This window comes from Panulirus ornatus, chromosome 23 (genome assembly GCF_036320965.1).
Source record: "Panulirus ornatus isolate Po-2019 chromosome 23, ASM3632096v1, whole genome shotgun sequence".
Lineage (NCBI taxonomy): Eukaryota > Metazoa > Arthropoda > Malacostraca > Decapoda > Palinuridae > Panulirus > Panulirus ornatus.
The window spans coordinates 7887513-7907816 of record NC_092246.1 but is presented as its reverse complement, the minus strand read 5'-3'; the positions used below and the strand labels follow the sequence as shown (position 1 = coordinate 7907816).

Genomic DNA, 20304 nt, shown 5'->3' with positions numbered 1-20304 from the left:
ATGGTCTAGACCCATTTGCCCACCAACGTGAGACGAAGGGTATTCGATTACATAGTAATCGAAATAATTTTCCTGTTAGGGGCGATCATAGCCTAGCCGTAGCGTTCCCACCTGCCATGCATTAATATATAACTATAGATCACAAAGTCCTTCTCTCCGAAGAAAGATTTAAGGATGCACAGAGGAGTTTACACCAGGGAAAAGCCATATTAAGGTAAAGACTTCATTAAGGCTTTCACGCATATTTATTCAACAATGTACTCAACAGATTTATTCAGAATTTACACTGGGGAGAAGCTGTACGAATGTGAGAAGTACGAAAAACCCTTCTCTCCAAAGTTTAATCTGAGGAAAGACGCGAGTTTACACGGGAAAATAACTAAGAATATGTACATTATCAAAAGGGCTTCCCATAAGAATAAATTCAAGCTCGTATGAAACTTCACACTGGGTAGAAGCTGTATGAATGTGAGGAGTACGAAAGAGCCTTCTCTGAAAAGCTTTATGTAATGATACACGTGAGTTAATCATTAATGATACACGTGAGTTTAAACTGGATTGTAACTTTAAGAATGTGCACACTACCAAAAGGCCTTCTACAAAGAGCAAATTCAAACTCCTATGAAATTTCACACTGGGGAAAAAGCCATATAAATGTGAAGACTGCAAAAAAGTCATTTTCCCAGAAGTCATTCAAGCATGCACACAAGACGTACGAATATTTACCAAACAGCTTTAAAAAGCTCTCGATGACTTGAAAATGCATACAAGTGTTCATGCTAAGGAAAGCTGCATAAATGTAAAGATTGCATAAAGCCTTCCTCTCAGGGAAATATGTTTAGAAAGCATGAGATCTCACAATGGAGAAAACCTATGTGAATATTCAGATTGACAAATGGCATCTTAGAAATAAGACTCGCATTTCAAATACAAGAGGGCAGAGGTAGAGATTGGACTTTGTGAACAATGGAAGAAAAAAAATGTCTTTGCACACTGCACAAAAAAGGACCTACTAGAAGATCGCTCTAGGAATGCATATGAGAGCTCGCCATGGGGAAGAGCCGTATAAATGTAAAAATTACATGAAGTCGTCCTCACATTTACTTAAGGATGCATATGAGAATTCACACTGGGAAGAGACCATATGAATGTGACCATTGCAAAAAGGCCTTCTCTCAGAAGTTGAATTAATGGAAATATGTTAAATAATACTTTTTCACCTTCAGTGTTGCCAAAGTGTCACATGGGTGCATATTACAATCACAACCTAGTTGATGTCTACCTTATCACTGCGGATTAACTCGGTGGCATTCACAGCTACATGTTCTGTTATCTCTGGGTTGTATGCTGGGTTGTCTTGCCCTGAGAGTTTAACCTGGCCATCAGAGGCGGCTGGAGTGGGCACATCCTTGCCACCGTCTGAGAAGGTAAAACTTTTGAATCTTTTTATTCGTCCAACAGAAATAATATATAACATGCAAAGAAAATGTTCACTCAGACTACATACATACCTTTCCCTTTTCCCCTGAAGGATTTCATATGTAAATGATCTCCAAATTTGTGACAACAACACAGGCATCACAAATAAACATTTGAGTAAGAATACAGTGCATGAACCAGATGACATGGGTCATGCACTGGGTACAACGGGACATGTACTGGGTACAGGGCATGCACTGCATGATATGGTGTGAGCAGTAGGTTATACAGGGTGTGGATCAGGTCATTCACATTCCACGCACTTGAAGTGTGTGGGTCACGTACTAATACACAGTAAGGCTGGGCGTTGCCACCGCACCCTCCAGTATTTGCTGTGAACTCTCCTGCCCATTCCGCTAATCTCGGGGCTGACATTATAAGATCATGGCACCTCACAAACATCCTACAATTGCTTCTTCCTCACAAGAGGCCCCACAGGAAGACATCCCTGGGGATAGGGGAGAAAGTATACTTCCCACGTATTCCCTTCGTGTCGTAAAGGCGACTAAAAGGGGTGGGAGCGCGGGGCTGGAAATCCTCCCCTCCTAATTTACTTTTCCAAAAGAAGGAACAAATGCGGGCCAAGCGAGGATTTTTCCCTCTTAGGCTCAGTCATCTGTTCTTGACGCTACCTCGCTAAAGCGGGAAATGACAAATAAGTGTGGATCGGGTATTTGTTTTTAAGGAATGCGTGTAAGAAATACTTAGAGAAACAGATGCATTGTATGTAGCATTTATGGCTCTGGAGAAGGCATATAATAGGGTTTATAGAGTGATTGGTTCCCAGTGAAAGTCGGTCTGCGGCAGGGGTTTGTGATGTCCCCATGGTTGTTTAATTCATTTATGGATGGGGTGGCGATGGAGGCAAAAGCAAGAGTTTTGGAGCGAGGGGCGAGTATGCAGTATGATGGGGATGAGAGGGCCTAGGAAGTGAGTCAGTTGTAGTTCGCCGATGATACAGCGCTGGTGGCTGACTCGAGTGAGAAATTGCAGAAGCTGGTGACAGACTGGAAAAGTGTGTGAAAGGAGAAAGTTGAGAGTGAATGTGAATAAGAACAAGGTTATTAGGTTCAGTAGGGTTGAGGAACAATTTAGTTGGGATGAAAGTTTGAATGGAAAAAACTGAATAAGGATGGCTTGATCAGGATGCTTTGACAATAAGGATGGCTTGATCAGGATGCTTTGACAATAAGGATGGCTTGATAATAAGAATGGTTTGATAATAAGGATGGTTTGATATCGATGGTTTGATAATAAGGATGGTTTGATAACAAGGATGGCTTGATAATATGGATAGTTTGATAAGGATGGCAAGATATTAAGGATGGTTTGATAATATGGATGGTTTGATGATAAGGATGGCTTGATGATACGGATGGCTTGATGATAAGGATGGCTAGATAATATGGATGGTTTGATAATAAGGATGGTTTGATAATAAGGATGGCATGATAATAAGAATGGTTTGATAATAAGGATGGTTTGATATGGATGGTTAGATAATAAGGATGGCTTGATAATAAGGATGCCTTGATAATAAGGATGGCATGATAATGAGGATGGTTTTGATAATAAGGAAGGCTTGACAAGTTCAGAATGCACCAGATGCTTATGTCCTCCACAAAAGATTGATAAAGAAGGTGGGTCTTCAGGCAGGTGTAACATGTTTTCCCTTGGAATGAAAATGTCAGAGCTAACTTTTAGTCGTCTAAGGGTAAGCAATAGGGTGCCACATTGATCAGTTACAGGACCACTATTATACAGTATCTATTTTCATGAATTTCCACACCTGATCATGTTTGCAGATGATGTTATGGTCATGAGGGAAGCAAGGAATGACAAGGTTTGCATCAACTTACAAATAGGTAATTATGCAAGCTCCAGAGTTGTGCTGATACACTGCTGATGTAGTTCAACTTGAGCAAACGTAAAGTGATGATGATGGAACTCAGTGAAAGAATATTCTAAACATGACTGTAATCTGAGAGCAGTAGATAGAAACATTACGTGAAGTAGTAGGTAGGAACATTAGGTAGGAGCATTAGGTAGAAATAGTCAGTAAGAACATTTGGTACGAGCCTCTGCATGCAAAGTGCTAGGCTTGCCCTCTGCCAGTGGCCTGTTCAGGGTGAGGCACTAAAGGCACTGGAGTTCACTAGATATGGAGATTTTATTGCTGTGGACATCCCCTTGAGGGAGTTCCAGAAGCAAGTAGATAGATAGATAGATAGATGGATAGAATCTGAGAGGAAACAAGCCACATGAGAAGGACTTAATGGTCAACCCATCGCTACAACACAATGTTACAATCTTTTTGGAGGCAACTTATCTGCTCATTGGTATCAACCTTGTGTTTAAAGGCATGGAGAAAAATCTTACATAAAAAAACTATTTGAAACTTAGGCCTAAATTTGAATATGCATGATAAATTTGGTCACCACAATTAAAAGAAGCAAAGATTCAATAAGAAGGTCTACAGATGGACAAAGAAGATGGTACCTGCAGTAAGAAAGCCAGGTTAGATGGAGAAGTAAAAAGCTACAAGTTAGCCTATCCTGGAGGAGACAACAATACGGGCACACTTAGTTACAAGAACAATCAAAGTTCCTTACTAGAAACCTGTTAAAAAAGATGTAAACAACTTCTTCTATCACATTAGAATTATGGACGAATGGAAGGAACAACACAATGAAATTACGACTGCAGATATTACAGATATACATAATGTTGCATCACTGCGAAGAAAGTTCAAGAGATGGGGTTCTGTTCAGAGCAGATATTCTTTCCATACTTTGCAAATAGGTGATCAAAAATGGATAACTCATTACCAGGATCAACATGAAGTAATACAAAAAGGACCTGATTAATACACAATGTTATTAAAGCATAGCACCAATATGTTGACTCATCATAATCACTAAGACTTGATAATACCAATATATGAACTCCAGTATAGTATACCACCACTGATTCAACAATCCTTATCAATAAAAGAGGAACATCAAGCAGGATAACATATCATTATCATGGCATGATAATACCAAGAGATAACTCACTATCAGGATCAAGAAAAGTTGATAACACCAGCATACTACGTCCCACCAGGATCACCAACACAACAACACTACCCAGAGTAGGTTGATAACACCAGCATACCACGCCCCACTACCCAGAGTACTTACCAGGACGTCCAAGGAGGATCTTCTCGAGGCTGATGATGGGCGCCTCCACAGTGAGTGAGACCAGCACTGCTACGCTGCCAGTTATCATGATTGTACTCACTGTCTCTATAATCTGGATATAGATAGAATATTTTTACTCACTGAAAACTGACAATTTATTTTTTTTTCAGTCATATGTGACAAGAAATTCTGGAGATGGGGCAGGGAAAACAACATGCAATATATGAGATGTGCAGCTAGTGGTCTTCAGAGGGTGACCAAGTTTGATCTGATTAATTCAACTTTGGTTTAAACAAGAAATAGAAATGAGCAGAAAATGGAAAGACTCAGGAGAAAAACAAATGATTATGAGAGAATCATATTATGGTATTATGATGTGTCCTGCTTTTTAATGACTCTTATTTATAATACCTTATTTGATACTGAAAAACAATAATTTTGTGTTGCCTTTCATAAACAGCTTCAAATTGTAATAATTTAATTTTTTTCTGTTTATATTAAGATACAGTATTCATTTATCTAATTTCTCCCTTATACAAGTTTAAGCTACATATTCTTCCTTTACTCTTGAACTTAGCAATCTGCTCCATACGTGGGGTGCAACTTCACTGAAAATGCAGTTCTTCTTTTCTGATTGCTTATTTCATGTTTTAATCCTTTAAAGTAATTTTCGACATATGTTTCAGAATTACCTTGTATGCCAGTTTGGCTGATTACTCATTACTTGTTAGATAAAATGCAAACTCGCTTATAAAGGCTGCAGACCGTGACCTGGAGAAAGTGTATGATGAGGTTGATAGAGAAGCCTTGTGGAAGGTGGAATAATATATGATGTGAAAGGAAAGTTACTAGAGGCAGTGAGAAGTTCTTATCAAGAGAATAAGGCAAGTAGGAAGGGAGGAGGGTGAGTGGTTCCTGGTGTGCAATGTCACCATGGCTGTTTTATCTGTTTATGAATGGGGTGGAGGAGGAAGTAAGTATGAGGCGTGCTGGAGAAGGGGGCTGGGTCCACAGTATGTGGGTGATCGAGTCAGTTGTTTACAGATAAAATGGCCGTGGAGGCAGACTCACCTGAGAAACTGCAGAATCTAGTGTCTGAGTTCAAAGGAGAGTGAGAAAGTAGGAAGCTCAGAGTTGATGTGAATAAAAGTAAGGTTATGTGGCTTAGATGGGATGAGAAACAGGCTGGTTCAAGTGTATGTTTGTATACAAGGACTTAGTAGAAGTGGAATATCTCGGATAGCTAGAAATGGACATGACAGCAGATGGAACTATGGAAGCCTAAGTGAATCACAGGGTGGGTGAGAGGGCAGATTCTTGGATGCATCATGGAGTGCGTGGAAGAAGTGGTTATTGTCTCTGAGGGCAAAATGGGTAAATCTGATGGTATATTAGTCCAAATGATGTTGATAACTGTGTTGATAAATGGATAAAAACAGAGGAGGGTGGATGTAATGGAAATGAATTACTTGAGGTCCATATGTGGTAAGACGAGGACTGATCATGTAAAGAATGATAGTGTAAGAAAGAGGTGTGATGGAAAGATAAGTATGACTGAAAGAGCTGAACAGTGTGTGCTGAAGGGGTTTGGACATATAGAGAGGATGAGGGGGAGACCAAAAATGAGATGGAAATATGCACTGAAAGATGCTTTGAGTTATTGAAGAATGAACATGCTGGAGAGTGAGAGGTGTACAAAGGAATGGAATGAATTGGTTTGGTGATATACAAGGAGTGATGTGCTGTCAGTGAGCTGAACTAAGGCATACGAACTGATCAGGGGAAACCACAAAAATGTCTGTGGGGCTTGGCTATGCATATGGGGCTCTAGTTTTGGTGAATTTTACAAAGAGAGTGGTTGTGGGCAAATGAGGCCATCCTTCATCTATTGCTGGAACTACCTCAACAAGTGCAAAAGCTTTATATTCCTCAGATTTTAAGAATATAATTCAACAATGGTATAATAATGACAGTAAGTGCTATCAAAACGAAATATACTACCTTGTTCACATGTGTGAAGTAAAAAGGACTCCTGCTACAGTATGCAATTGCATACTGCAATGGGAAGGCCACAAGGTATATGTCATAAGTCAAGCGACTCATGGGCTGCCACACAGGATGGGACAGGAACCCATCTACCACCCCTGAAGTGGAAAGAAAACTAAGAACTAGTTTATGGAACATAATGGCAGGGGGAAAATATTCTTTGACCTATGAATATATACTTTAAAATATTATATGTACACATCTATCCCTTGCTTTATGAGGGGGTCATGTTCTGCAATAACCTTGTTCAAACAGAAATCACACATAGTGAACCAATAAATGTTTCTTTTTTTTTTTTTTTTTTTACTTTGTCGCTGTCTCCTGCGTTAGCGAGGTAGCGCAAGGAAACAGACAAAAGAATGGCCCAACCCACCCACATACACATGTATATACATACACGTCCACACATACAAATATACATACCTATACATCTCAACATATACATATATATACACACACAGACATATACATATATACACATGTACATAATTCATACTGTCTGCCTTTATTCATTCCCATCACCACCTGCCACACATGACATAACAGCCCCCTGCATGTGCGCGAGGTAGCGCTAGGAAAAGACAACAAAGGCCACATTCGTTCACACTCGGTCTCTAGATGTCATGTAATAATGCACTGAAACCACAGCTCCCTTTCTACATCCAGGCCCTACAGAACTTTCCATGGTTTACCCCAGACGCTTGACATGCCCTGGTTCAATCCACTGACAACACGTTGACCCCGGTATACCACATAGTGAACCAATAAACATACAGTGTATTACTCCCAACCCTGGCCCATGCAACCAAACATGGATATGGGATGGGTCATAGAAGTCAAGGATCCAGGCTGTGAAAGTGAGATATCTGAAAGGAGCATTTGGTATGTTTTTGTACAACTGGTAGCTCATGATGAGGATTCTTACATTTTTGGTTCTCTAATAGATGACTAAGGTGATCTACTAAATAAAGCAGTTATACAGAAAACAAGACATGTTACATGTAGTTATGTCAGGTCACACTTATGTGAAAGCACATCCTGTGAACTATCCAAAAGACTTACCCTACACCTACAAGAAGGCTCCATCAAATTTCATATCAAGAAGCATAACGCTGCTCTCACACGAAAGACAATTGTCAAATTTACAAGGATACTGAACCATTAACTAGACACAAGTTACCAACACATTGCTGAAGCACTAATTACTAAGGAACAATAATTGAAACACAGGCCAAAACACTACTACAGCTACATGCCCCAGCATTGTGTGACAACCAATAAGCATGGCATGAGACATGCTTGTCCGCCTACTGTTATCACCCAGCCTCATCTAGCTACCAAAATATGATTTAATGCTTCAAACTGAAAAGATAGGACAACCTTGTAAGTGTCTTACACAACTTCCCCACCAATATAAAAAGAGACATTAGACAACTTGAAAAATTCAGAATGAATCTGATGTGAAAAGCTATCAGGTCATTTTAGAAGGATATGTTTACAAGAAAAAGTTGTGGGTAAATGTGAATAAAAGCAAGATTATTAAGTTTAGCAGGATTGAGGGACAGGTTAGTAGGGATGAGAGTCTGAATGAAAAAAATTGGAGGAAATGAAGCATTCTAGATATCTGGGAGTTGACATGGTATAGAATGGAACTATGAGGGGGGTGATGGTTCTGGGAGCATTGACAAATGTGTGGAAAGACTTATCCTTACCTGGGAGGGCAAAAATGAGTTTGTTTGAAGGTACTGGTCACAATAATATCATATGGATGAAATGCATGGGCTACAGATAAGGATGTGTTGGAGGAGGGTGGATATGTTGGAAATGAAATGTTTGAGGACAATATGTGGTGTGAGGTGGTTTCAGTAAGTAATGAAAGAATAAGAGAGGAATGTGGTAATAAAAGGAGTGTGGATGAGAGAGCAGAAGGTGTATTGAAATGGTTTGGTAAGAATGAGAGGAAAGATCAACAAAGAGGATATATGTGTCAGAGGTGGAGGGAACGAGAACTGGGAGACCAAATTGGAGGCGGAAGGATGGAGTGAAAAAGATTTTGAGTGATCAGGGATCAAACATACAGGAGGGTGAAAGGAACAGAGTGAACTGGAACAATGTGGTATACCGGGGTGGACGTGCTGTCAATGGATTGAACCAGGGCATGTGAAGCGTCTGGGGTAAAGCATGGAAAGTTTTGTGGGGCCTGGATGTGGAAAGGGAGCAGTGGTTTTGGTTCATTACACATGATGTCTCCTCATGAGAGAAAAGTGTTAACATTGTGGAGTCTCACCTCCATAGCCATGATGGCAAGCATAAACAACCCAGGCAACAGCAGCAGCCCAGGCAGTACGCTGTAGCCCCCCATAAACCACCTGGGTGACCAGGTCATACTGGGCTCTTGGATGCACTGTGTTGTAACTCCAAGCACCAAACAAAACCAGGAGGCCTGTAGCTACAGCCACTGTCCACCCACTCACCACATGCCACTACAAAAAGTGAAAGACAAAGTATGATCTTAATGCATCTCTGCATAATTTGCAAATACAGTATTTCACCACATACATGAATTCTCTGGTGTAAAAAGTACATGTATACATAAAGCCTTGATAACCTAGAACAATCATACTACTGACCATATTATGTTTGTATGTACTAATGTTTAGTAATATATATCTAAAAGTCAACTAAATTAGTAGTAGGTAAGTAGTAGCTGGTAGGCAAATGTACCAGTACATACTACCCCCTGGGTATTAAGAGGGTTAGCGATGGCTGCTTAGTGAGCCAGCACTTCAGTGGTTGTCAAGTTACACTCCTCTGACCCAGGTAGCTGTTTTTTCTTTCTGCCTCACCAACACATAGACTACTAGCTTTCTGTCTGCAATTACACGTCTCCTTGTCACATCTAACACTCGACAACACTTAACTCGCACAACTAATCCTTCGTGACTCTGGATTTTCCTGCGGCTAGCACTATTACGTAGAAGTAACAGGTACAAATATTAGGTAGGAGCATTGGGTAGTAGTATTCAGTAGGAATCTTAGGTAGAATCCTCTGCAAACACTGTGCTAAGCTTGTCCTCTGCCAGTGGCCTGTTGAAGGTGAGGCACTAAAGGCTAAGAAGAGGCACTAGAGGTCACTGGTCATGGAGACTCTATTGCCGAGACCACACCTCAAGAGAGTTCCAGAAGGGAACAGGCATCAGATATATAGATATACAAATAGATAGACAGACAGACAGATAAACCAAATGTTAAGACCATACACTGAGAAATAGTTATAAGAAGCAACTACAGTTTTAAGGCTCTTTTTTTTTTAGTCACATTCTTGTGAATTTTGTTCCTTCTGACAACTATAATGTGCCTCGTATAATAATGCTCTGTTATATGACAATCTAAGAAATCAATAAATAATTAGTTCATACACTAAGGAATATATCTGTTTGAATATGCCTCATATAATAATGCTCTGTAATATGACAATCTAAGAAATCAATAAATATTTAGTTCATACACTAAGGAATACATTTATGTTTAAAAATTATTATATAAAGTTTATATAAATGTAAATTTACTTTTTGCGCATTTCATCAAGTATGAAAATACTTTTAAAAGACTCCTACCACCACTTTACATACTCGTGACAATTGATGTATTTTCTCACACCTTCTTAAGGGTGACCTTCTGTTTTTCTTGTTTATAGAAGGTATAACCAAGCCAGATACCCACCAACCAAGGCCCTGCACGACACCATGGTGTTATGTAGACTTTCTCAAAGAACTCTGGATTCTTGCTGAAATTTAAATTTGTATATCACTTGCTAGGCTGGATAAGTGAAAATCATACATAATTCATTTATGTCTCAGCAGTTAATATGGCTAAACTGTGTGCAATTAGTCAACACGATTTCGTAATGTACTGTAATATAAATCAGATTCTTCTTAAAGGAATTATGCATACATGTAGCAACCTAATAATATGGTTCTACAACATTAACATTAGGGTAGATATGTATGTTAATGAGACTGGTGCTAAGAGTAATAGATGAATACATAAATATATACTGAGTTAACTTACGGATTAAAGAAAAACGATGAAGGAGGTAAATCATTGGCATATATGATGCTGGCAGGAATGATGACAGATGCTAATGTTAGCACGTACAACCACACCTCACCTGCAACAGCACATCATATACATAAAAATACACATCAAAAAGTCTTTTCCATGCACTATGCAGATTACACTCATCGTTGTGATTTTTACATATTTAAATTTCGCTGGTGGTACAAAAGCTATCATGGTAAAGTAGGTTCTGGTAAGGCATTAAGAGCATATAAATGTGTTTACATCACCATTTGATAGAACAAGCGCAATGATGGGACTCACTTATCTTAGGATATATGACAGATGTGGAGGAGGAGGAAAGGTGGGAAATCCCATAGGTACAACAATGACTCACCTGCAAGATTATAGAAGAAAAGGGGAAGGATGATAATGGGAGCCACCAGATAGAGCTGTGTGTCTACTGCCAAGTACCAACACTGCACCAAACACTGAGGAGAGACAAGTTATTAGTGATCAAGAGGCACTACATTCATAAACTGTTACTTATGCATATTCCGTGGAAAAATATGCTGAGTAAGACAAAAGAAAAAACTCAGGACACAGTTTTCACATATGCCTACCTTTATCAAAATTATATACAGAATACTATATGCAGATCTAATTCTTAGAAATATGGAACAATACTAGAATCTTTGGTGATCAGAGAACAAACTGAAAGAACACATCCCTGATAACCTACATCACCTCCAATGTTTAATGAAATCGGATCATTAACAAAATTGTCAATGAATAGAATATCTCGCCACCAGGTACTCTGACAGGTGTCTTGCCAATAATTCCAGTTGTGGGAATAAGGACCAAACATGAATAAGTGTACAACTGTTGAACACAGTCCAACAGTCAGGCCGATAGGTGGAATCAACCTGCGGAGAAGATCAATATTACATTTTACAAACAAATGACAGAAAATATTGGTAGTTAAGTTGAACCAACAGATTTTCACATTTTCCAGATGAAACTGACTTAACCTGACTATTTGGTGAGGTCAACTGTGTATAACTACCAAATATTATTGTACAAACAAAGGATCACCAAAGCAGGGGTTACAATCTAACTTTAGTGAGTAAGAAGGCAAATGTATGCTTACGAAGTGGTCAGTATGCAAACTGATCAGCATGCAAAGAAATCAGTGCTATACACATTGGCCAAACTTGAATAAGGGACATCAAACATTCTGTTCTCATGGGATGGAAGTTCAACGTATTCCCCCTAATACTTACTATCACAAAAAGCTTTTCTTGTAAACACTGTCAAGAGGTCATCATTTAACCATCATTCTAAGCAAGAGTGAACATACAGATTTCTTCATAAACATATTGGGAGTTTGCCAACAACACAAGTTTAAGCATTACTCAATATATTGCTAAAAAGTTATACATGGTTAAACAAGTGCAACCTACCTACAATATAAATAGTGTAAATGAAAAGAATGAAGGTTTCCTGAATGTGTATATACACTGGAGAAAAGAGTGATTGTGAAAGAGGAAAATAGATAAGCAATCTCTAATCCAACTAAGGCAAGGAATTCCAATCTTTTTCTTTTGCAGACTCTCATGTAAAATGCAGTGTGCATGAGGATCCCCCTCCAAACCAATCCCTCCAACATTACCATAAAGATGAGATGATGATGTCTCTCCCATGGTAATGGTTCCATTTATGACTAGTCAATAATTATTTTCACCTTATTTTCATGCTAAGGTCATGAGGGAAGTCAAGAATGACCAGGATATCATCAAAAAGGTCAGAGGATCTTAGAAAAGCTCAAGGATTATTCAGTTACATGACTGAAGTTCAACCCAACTAAATACAAATGGGATATAGTGAAAATGGTTCTCAACATGATTACAAACTGGAGGGAAATAGGTATGAAAGGGACTTACAGGCAGACACAGCATTTACTCTTCAACCAAAATGCAACATTAGGAAAATAGTTAACATAGACAACTGTCTGCTGATTTATATTGGGGCTGCATTGTAGGAACATGGATAAGGAAATATTCACTAAACTCTTTACAGTTTGATTACCACACTAAATGAAACAACAATTTAAATGAGGAAGTCCAGAGTAGGGCAATAAAGATGGTATCTAAAATACATGAATCAGGATACAAAGAGAGGTCAGAGGTGGTGAATTTACCTTCCATGGCAAAGAAAAGAATAAGTTTCTCAATCAATTTCATGATGCTGAGTGTGAAATATTCCCTGAAAGATGCAAAGAATGGGTATCAAGAAGACATATCGAGAAATTTAGCAAGAAACACATTAGCAAAGATTCAAAAAAGTAATCTTGTCAGATCATTCAACATAAACCCACTGATGAACCTGATGACAATATACAGACATTAAAAAGTTGTCCAGTCATAAAAGATCAAGTGATGTGGCCCCATCAGTGTAGAATAGAATTCCCTCCAACTACACAGCCTCCAAAACCTACCCATACCCATAAGAAATGCAGTAACTTAATTACATAATTATCATTTGCATAAAAGTATCTTAGTCATTTACAATCAAGACAAAATATAACATCATACTATAATGTTAGTAAGGTAATCCCTTTTTCAGACTTTTCCAAGTGTCACCTTCAGCAATATAGTTCAGGTGCAATACTGGTCAAGGTGCCACCTTTAGCAGCACTGGTTCAAATGCCATCTTTAGCAGGTTCAGGAACCTTTAGTACTATAACTGATATGATTTATTTTATGAAGGTGGAAATATAAATATTCACTTTTCTTTCTTGTAATGAGCCTACCTAATGAATGGACAGAAAATGACCACAAAACAAGCCAAAGCAGATGTTGCCCTCTTCCTGGATAATGACCCATGTATAAAACTTTTTTTACTTCTATGTTAAGCATAAAGTGAAAAATGACTGACCTTACCTAATTAATCTGTGTATGTAAAACACAAAAAGGTTGAATCTTTCAGTCCTCTTAAGCTGCTTCAAGACGTTATAAGCAAGCAAAACACCACTAATGAAGAAGAAGGTGTCCACGCTGAAGTAAGCATTGCCAATTACTTGGAACAGGAGGCCATTTATTTTCTTGAAAGAGGAAGATATCATATCATTATTATTAAACTCTGTTGCTGTCTCCTGCGTTAGCAAGGTAGCGCAAGGAAACATATGAAAGAATGGCCCAACCCACCTATATACACACGTATATACATAAACATCCCCACACACACAAATACATACCTATACATTTCAAAGTATACATAAATATACATACACAGACATATACATATATACACATGTACATAATTCATATCTGCTGCCTTTATTCATTCCCGTTGCCACCCTGCCACACATGAAATGACACCCCCTCCCCCCACACGTGCAAGGCAGTGCTAGGAAAAGACAACAAAGGCCACATTCGTTCACACTCAGTCTCTAGCTGTCATGTATAATGCACCGAAACCACAGCTCCCTTTCCACATCCAGGCCCCACAAAACTTTCCATGGTTTACCCCAGATGCTTCACATGCCCTGGTTCAATCCATTGACAGCACGTTGACCCCAGTATACCACATCATTCCAATTCCCTCTATTCCTTGCACGCCTTTCACCCTCCTGTATGTTCAGGCCCTGATTGCTCAAAATCTTTTTCACTCCATCTTTCCACCCCAATTTGGTTTCCCACTTCTCCTCGTTCCCTGCACCTCTGACACATATCCTCTTTTACCTGCAAAAATCATCCAAATGCCTCTCTCTTCTCTTTCACTAAAAATCTTACTTCTTCATCCCACCACTCACTACCCTTTCTAATCTTCCAAACTCCCACCCTTCTCATGACACATGCATCTTTTGTGCAAGCCATCACTGCTTCCCTAAATACATCCCATTCCTCTCTCACTCCCCTTATGTCATTTGCTTTCACCTTTTTCCATTTTGCACTCAATCTCTCCTGGTATTCATCTCACAAGTCTCCTTTCCAAGCTCACTTACTCTCAACACTCTCTTCTTCCCATCATTCTCTCTTCTTTTCTGAAAACCTCTACAAATCTTCATCTTTACCTCCACAAGATAGTGATCAGAAATCCCTCCAGCTGCCCCTCTCAACACATTAACTTCCAAAAGTCTCTCTTTACATGCCTATCAATTCTTTTTTTTATACCTGAACACTGTCTCCTGCATCAGTGAGGTAGCACCAGGACACAGACGAAGAATGGCCCATCCACTCATATACACATATATATACATAAACACCCATACAAGCATATATACATATCAACATATACATATATATACACAGACAAATAAATATGTAAATATTCATACTTGCTTGCCTTTATCCATTTCTGACACAACCACGCCCCACAGGAAACAGCATCACTACCCTTTGTTTTAGCAAGGCAGTGCCAGGAAAATGGACAAAAAAGACCACATTTGTTCATACTCAGTCTCTAGCTGTCATGTGTAATGCACACTTTCATTGAACACATAATGCCCTCTGACACCGAGGACTTGAACCCCTTACAGTTTGAGTGGTTGCTGGGTTTACTTAGGCAAGTAGTTAGCATACCCAACTATCATATAAACAGCAAAGGGTATAAATCCTTACTGTTGGAGACACTGTGTATTATATGAATTCAAATGTAAATTTTTTTTTGCATAAACACAAAAAATGAAAAGTAACTAACCGGTAATGCTCCATATAAGTTGGCTGGATACATCAATGTTGTCATCTGCTGGTGACCATACACTACCCAGGTCATGGAGAGCACCCTGAGCAAGTAGAATGGTTGAGAAAACCACAATGATATCAAAATGATCCATTATAATGTATAACTTACTCATACACATGATCTTCATCACACTGATTATTTTTTGATACTTGATTGCCGTTTGCCGTGTAATTCCCTCACATCACTCTTACTCTTTATTACTTAATCGATCAAACCACCCAACATCACATACTGTACTTGAACATTTTATTCCTAACATATCCACCCTCCTCCACAGAACCCTATCTATAGCCCATGCCTCATATCCACATTGATGGGACACTACTATGCCTTCAAACATAGCCATTTTTGCCCTCCCACATAATGATCTCTCTTTCCACACCTTCTTTAGTACTCCCAGAAACTTTGCCCTCTCCCCTACCAGATAACCCACTTCTGTATCCATAGTTCCATTTCCTGCCACGTCCACTCCCAGATATCTAAAACACTTCACTTCCTACAATTTTTCTCCATTCAAACTTACATTCCATCTACGTTATCCCTCAATTCTGCTAAACCTAATAACCTTGCTCTCAACTTACTCCTTTCATACACTCTTCTAAACACAGTTACCAACTTCCACAGATTCACACTTGAATCTGCCAATAGTGCTGTATCATTAGGAAACATCAACTGACTCACTTCTCAGGATCCGTCATCCCCCACAAGCTGCATACTAGCCCCTTCTACAAGGCTCTTGCATTTACCTCCCTCACCACCCCAATCCATAAACAAATTAAACAACCATGATGACATCATACACCCCTGCTGTAGACCAACCTTCACTGGAAACCAACCACTCTCCTCTTTTCATACTCGTACAGATGCCATACACTCTTGATAAAATCTCACTGATTCTAGCAGCTTACCTCTCACTCCACAAGGAACCTCTATCGACCCTATCATATGCCTTCTTTAGATCCATAAATTTTATGCCACATACAAATCCATCTGTTCTAAACATTTTGTACACACATTCTTTACAGCAAATACCTGAACCACACATCCTATACCACTTATGAAACCACACTGCTCCTCACTAGTCTGATGCTTTATATTTGCCTTCATCCCCCTAAATCACCACTCTTCAATACAACTGAACAGGTATATTCAACAAACTTACACCTCTGTAGTTTGAACACTCACCGTTATCCCCCTTCCCTTTATACAAGCCACTCCACATGCATTCTGCCAATCTTCGGGCACCTCACCTTCATCCATACATACATTGATTATCCTTACCAACCAATCAACAACACAGTTGCTCCTATCTTGGTAAATTCAACTGCAGTACCATCCACTTGAGCCATCTTGCTGCATTCCATCTTACACAAGTTTCACCACTTTTTCTATTTTCACCAAACCTCTCAGCATGACTCTCTCACTTTGCATACCACCCTGACCAAAACACCCTACATCTGTCACTGTCTTCAAACACATTTAACAATCCTTTAAAATATTCACTATATCTCCTTATTTTATCACTACTTGTAATCACTTTTCCTTTTTCCCTCCTTCAGTGATGTTCCCATTCATTTTCACGTCTTTCACACATTATTCATCTTCAAAACATCTTTTTATCCCCCCTAAAGTTTACTGATACTTGCTCACCCCAACCCTTATTTTCCCTTTTTTTCAACCCCTGCAGCTTTCTCTTAACCTTTGGCCATTTTCTCTTATACAACTTCCAATCATATGCACTTCCTCCCTATAAATGCAACCCAAACAGCTCTCTCACTATTAACTTTACTTCTTTATACCACCCCTCACTACCCTTTCCAATCTGCCCACCTTCCACCTTTTGCATGCCACAGACATCTCTTACACATGATATCACTGCTTCCTCAACCACTGCCCTCACTTCATTTACTCTCACCTTCTGCCATTCTACACTCAATCTTCCCTGGTATTTCCTCAGACAAGTCTCCTTTCTAAGTTCACATAGTCTCATCAGTCTCTTCTTTCCAAAATAATTTCCTCTTTTTAGCAAATCTCTACAAATCTTCACCCCTGCCTCCACAAGATAATGATCAAACATCCTACTATTGCCCCTCTCAACACATTTACATCCAAAATTCTCTATCTGAAATGCCTATCAATTAATATGTAGGCTAATAATGTCTGCTGACCATCTCTCCTCCTACTCACATATATATATATATATATATATATATATATATATATATATATATATATATATATATATATATATATATATATATATATATATATATACCTACACAGCTGTGTAGGTATGTATATTTGTGTGTGGACGTATGTATATACATGTGTATGGGGGTGGGTTGGGCTATTTCTTTCGTCTGTTTCCTTGCGCTACCTCGCAAACGCGGGAGACAGCAAAAAAAAAAAAAAAAAAAAAAAAAAAAAAAAATATATATATATATATATATATATATATATATATATATATTTTTTTTTTTTCATACTATTCGCCATTTCCCACATTAGCGAGGTAGCGTTAAGAACAGAGGACTGGGCCTTTGTGGAATATCCTCACCTGACCCCCCTCTGTTCCTTCTTTTGGAAAATTAAAAAAAAAAAAAAAACGAGAGGGGAGGATTTCCAGCCTCCCGCTCCCTCCCCTTTTAGTCGCCTTCTACGACACGCAGGGAATACGTGGGAAGTATATATTATGCCTGGGGATAGGGGAGAAAGAATACTTCCCACGTATTCCCTGCGTGTCGTAGAAGGCGACTAAGAGGGGAGGGAGCAGGGGGCTGGAAATCCTCCCCTCTTGTTTTTTTTTTTTTCATTTTCCAAAAGAAGGAACAGAGAAGGGGGCCAGGTGAGGATATTCCCTCAGAGGCCCAGTCAGGTCTATAGGAATTTATAAGAGACGGTGCTTACAGGTCTAGAGGAACATGTAAGAAACTGTTAGTCTAGTCGCCTCTGTTCTTAATGCTACCTTGCTAATGCGGGAAATGGCGAATAGTAGTTTGAAATATATATATATATATTTTTTTTCATACTATTTGCTATTTCCCGCGATAGTGAGGTAGCGTTAAGAACAGAGGATTGGGCCTTTGAGGGAATATCCTCACCTGGCCCTCTTCTCTGTTCCTTCTTTTGGAAAAAAAAAAAAAAAAAAAAAAAAAAAAAAAAAAAAACGAGAGGGGAGGATTTCCAGCCCCCCCGCTCCCTTCCCTTTTAGTAGCCTTCTATGACATGCAGGGAATACGTGGGAAGTATTCTTTCTCCCCTATCCCCAGGGAATATATATATATATATATTTTTTTCATACTATTCGCTATTTCCCGCGATAGCGAGGTAGCGTTAAGAACAGAGGACTGGGCCTTTGAGGGAATATCCTCACCTGGACCTCTTCTCTGTTCCTCCTTTTGGAAAATTAGAAAAAAAAAAAAAAAATAAAAATAAAAACGAGAGGGGAGGATTTCCAGCCCCCCGCTCCCTTCCCTTTTAGTCGCCTTCTACGTCACGCAGGGAATACGTGGGAAGTATTCTTTCTCCCCTATCCCCAGGGAATATATATATATATATATATATATATATATATATATATATATATATATATATATATATATATATATATATATGTATATATATATATATATATATATATATATATATATATATATATATATATATATTCTTTTTTTTTTTCTTTTTTTTGCTTTGTCGCTGTCTCCCGCGTTTGCGAGGTAGCGCAAGGAAACAGACGAAAGAAATGGCCCAACCCACCCCCATACACATGCCTTGATTCAATCCACTGACAGCACGTCAACCCCGGTATACCACATTGCTCCAATTCACTCTATTCTTTGCCCTCCTTTCACCCTCCTGCATGTTCAGGCCCCGATCACACAAAATCTTTTTCACTCCATCTTTCCACCTCCAATTTGGTCTCCCTCTTCTCCTCGTTCCCTCCACCTCCGACACATATATCCTCTTGGTCAATCTTTCCTCACTCATTCTCTCCATGTGACCAAACCATTTCAAAACACCCTCTTCTGCTCTCTCAACCACGCTCTTTTTATTTCCACACATCTCTCTTACCCTTACGTTACTTACTCGATCAAACCACCTCATGCCACACATTGTCCTCAAACATCTCATTTCCAGCACATCCATCCTCCTGCGCACAACTCTATCCATAGTCCACGCCTCGCAACCATACAACATTGTTGGAACCACTATTCCTTCAAACATACCCATTTTTGCTTTCCGAGATAATGTTCTCGACTTCCACACATTCTTCAAGGCTCCCAGAATTTTCGCCCCCTCCCCCACCCTATGATCCACTTCCGCTTCCATGGTTCCATCCGCTGCCAGATCCACTCCCAGATATCTAAAACACTTCACTTCCTCCAGTTTTTCTCCATTCAAACTCACCTCCCAATTGAATTGACCCTCAACCCTACTGTACCTAATAACCTTGCTCTTATTCACATTTACTCTTAACTTTCTTCTTTCACACACTTTACCAAACTCAGTCACCAGCTTCTGCAGTTTCTCACATGAATCAGCCACCAGCGCTGTATCATCAGCGAACAACAACTGACTCACTTCCCAAGCTCTCTCATCCCCAACAGACTTCATACTTGCCCCTCTTTCCAAAATTCTTGCATTCACCTCCCTAACAACCCCATCCATAAACAAATTAAACAACCATGGAGACATCACACACCCCTGCCGCAAACCTACATTCACTGAGAACCAATCACTTTCCTCTCTTCCTACACGTACACATGCCTTACATCCTCGATAAAAACTT

At 39.2% G+C, this 20304-nt stretch overlaps 1 protein-coding gene across 2 annotated transcripts in view; it reads right to left on the bottom strand.

The window, feature by feature from the left end:
- Positions 1-226: 226 nt before the first annotated feature.
- LOC139756774 (nose resistant to fluoxetine protein 6-like) overlaps positions 227-20304 on the bottom strand; it is a 44158-nt gene continuing 24080 nt past the window's right edge. Inside the window, exons 8-17 of one of the 2 annotated variants that reach the window (XM_071676547.1) lie at positions 15468-15552; positions 13709-13869; positions 11509-11692; positions 11164-11257; positions 10779-10878; positions 10368-10494; positions 8995-9190; positions 6663-6805; positions 4662-4773; positions 227-1419 (exon numbers count right to left, since the gene is read on the bottom strand). In XM_071676547.1, coding sequence (XP_071532648.1) covers positions 1268-1419; positions 4662-4773; positions 6663-6805; positions 8995-9190; positions 10368-10494; positions 10779-10878; positions 11164-11257; positions 11509-11692; positions 13709-13869; positions 15468-15552 — 1354 coding nt within the window. In that variant the 3' untranslated portion in view covers positions 227-1267. The remainder of the gene's footprint in view (positions 1420-4661; positions 4774-6662; positions 6806-8994; positions 9191-10367; positions 10495-10778; positions 10879-11163; positions 11258-11508; positions 11693-13708; positions 13870-15467; positions 15553-20304) is intronic. The other variant, XM_071676548.1, reaches the window with a different exon arrangement.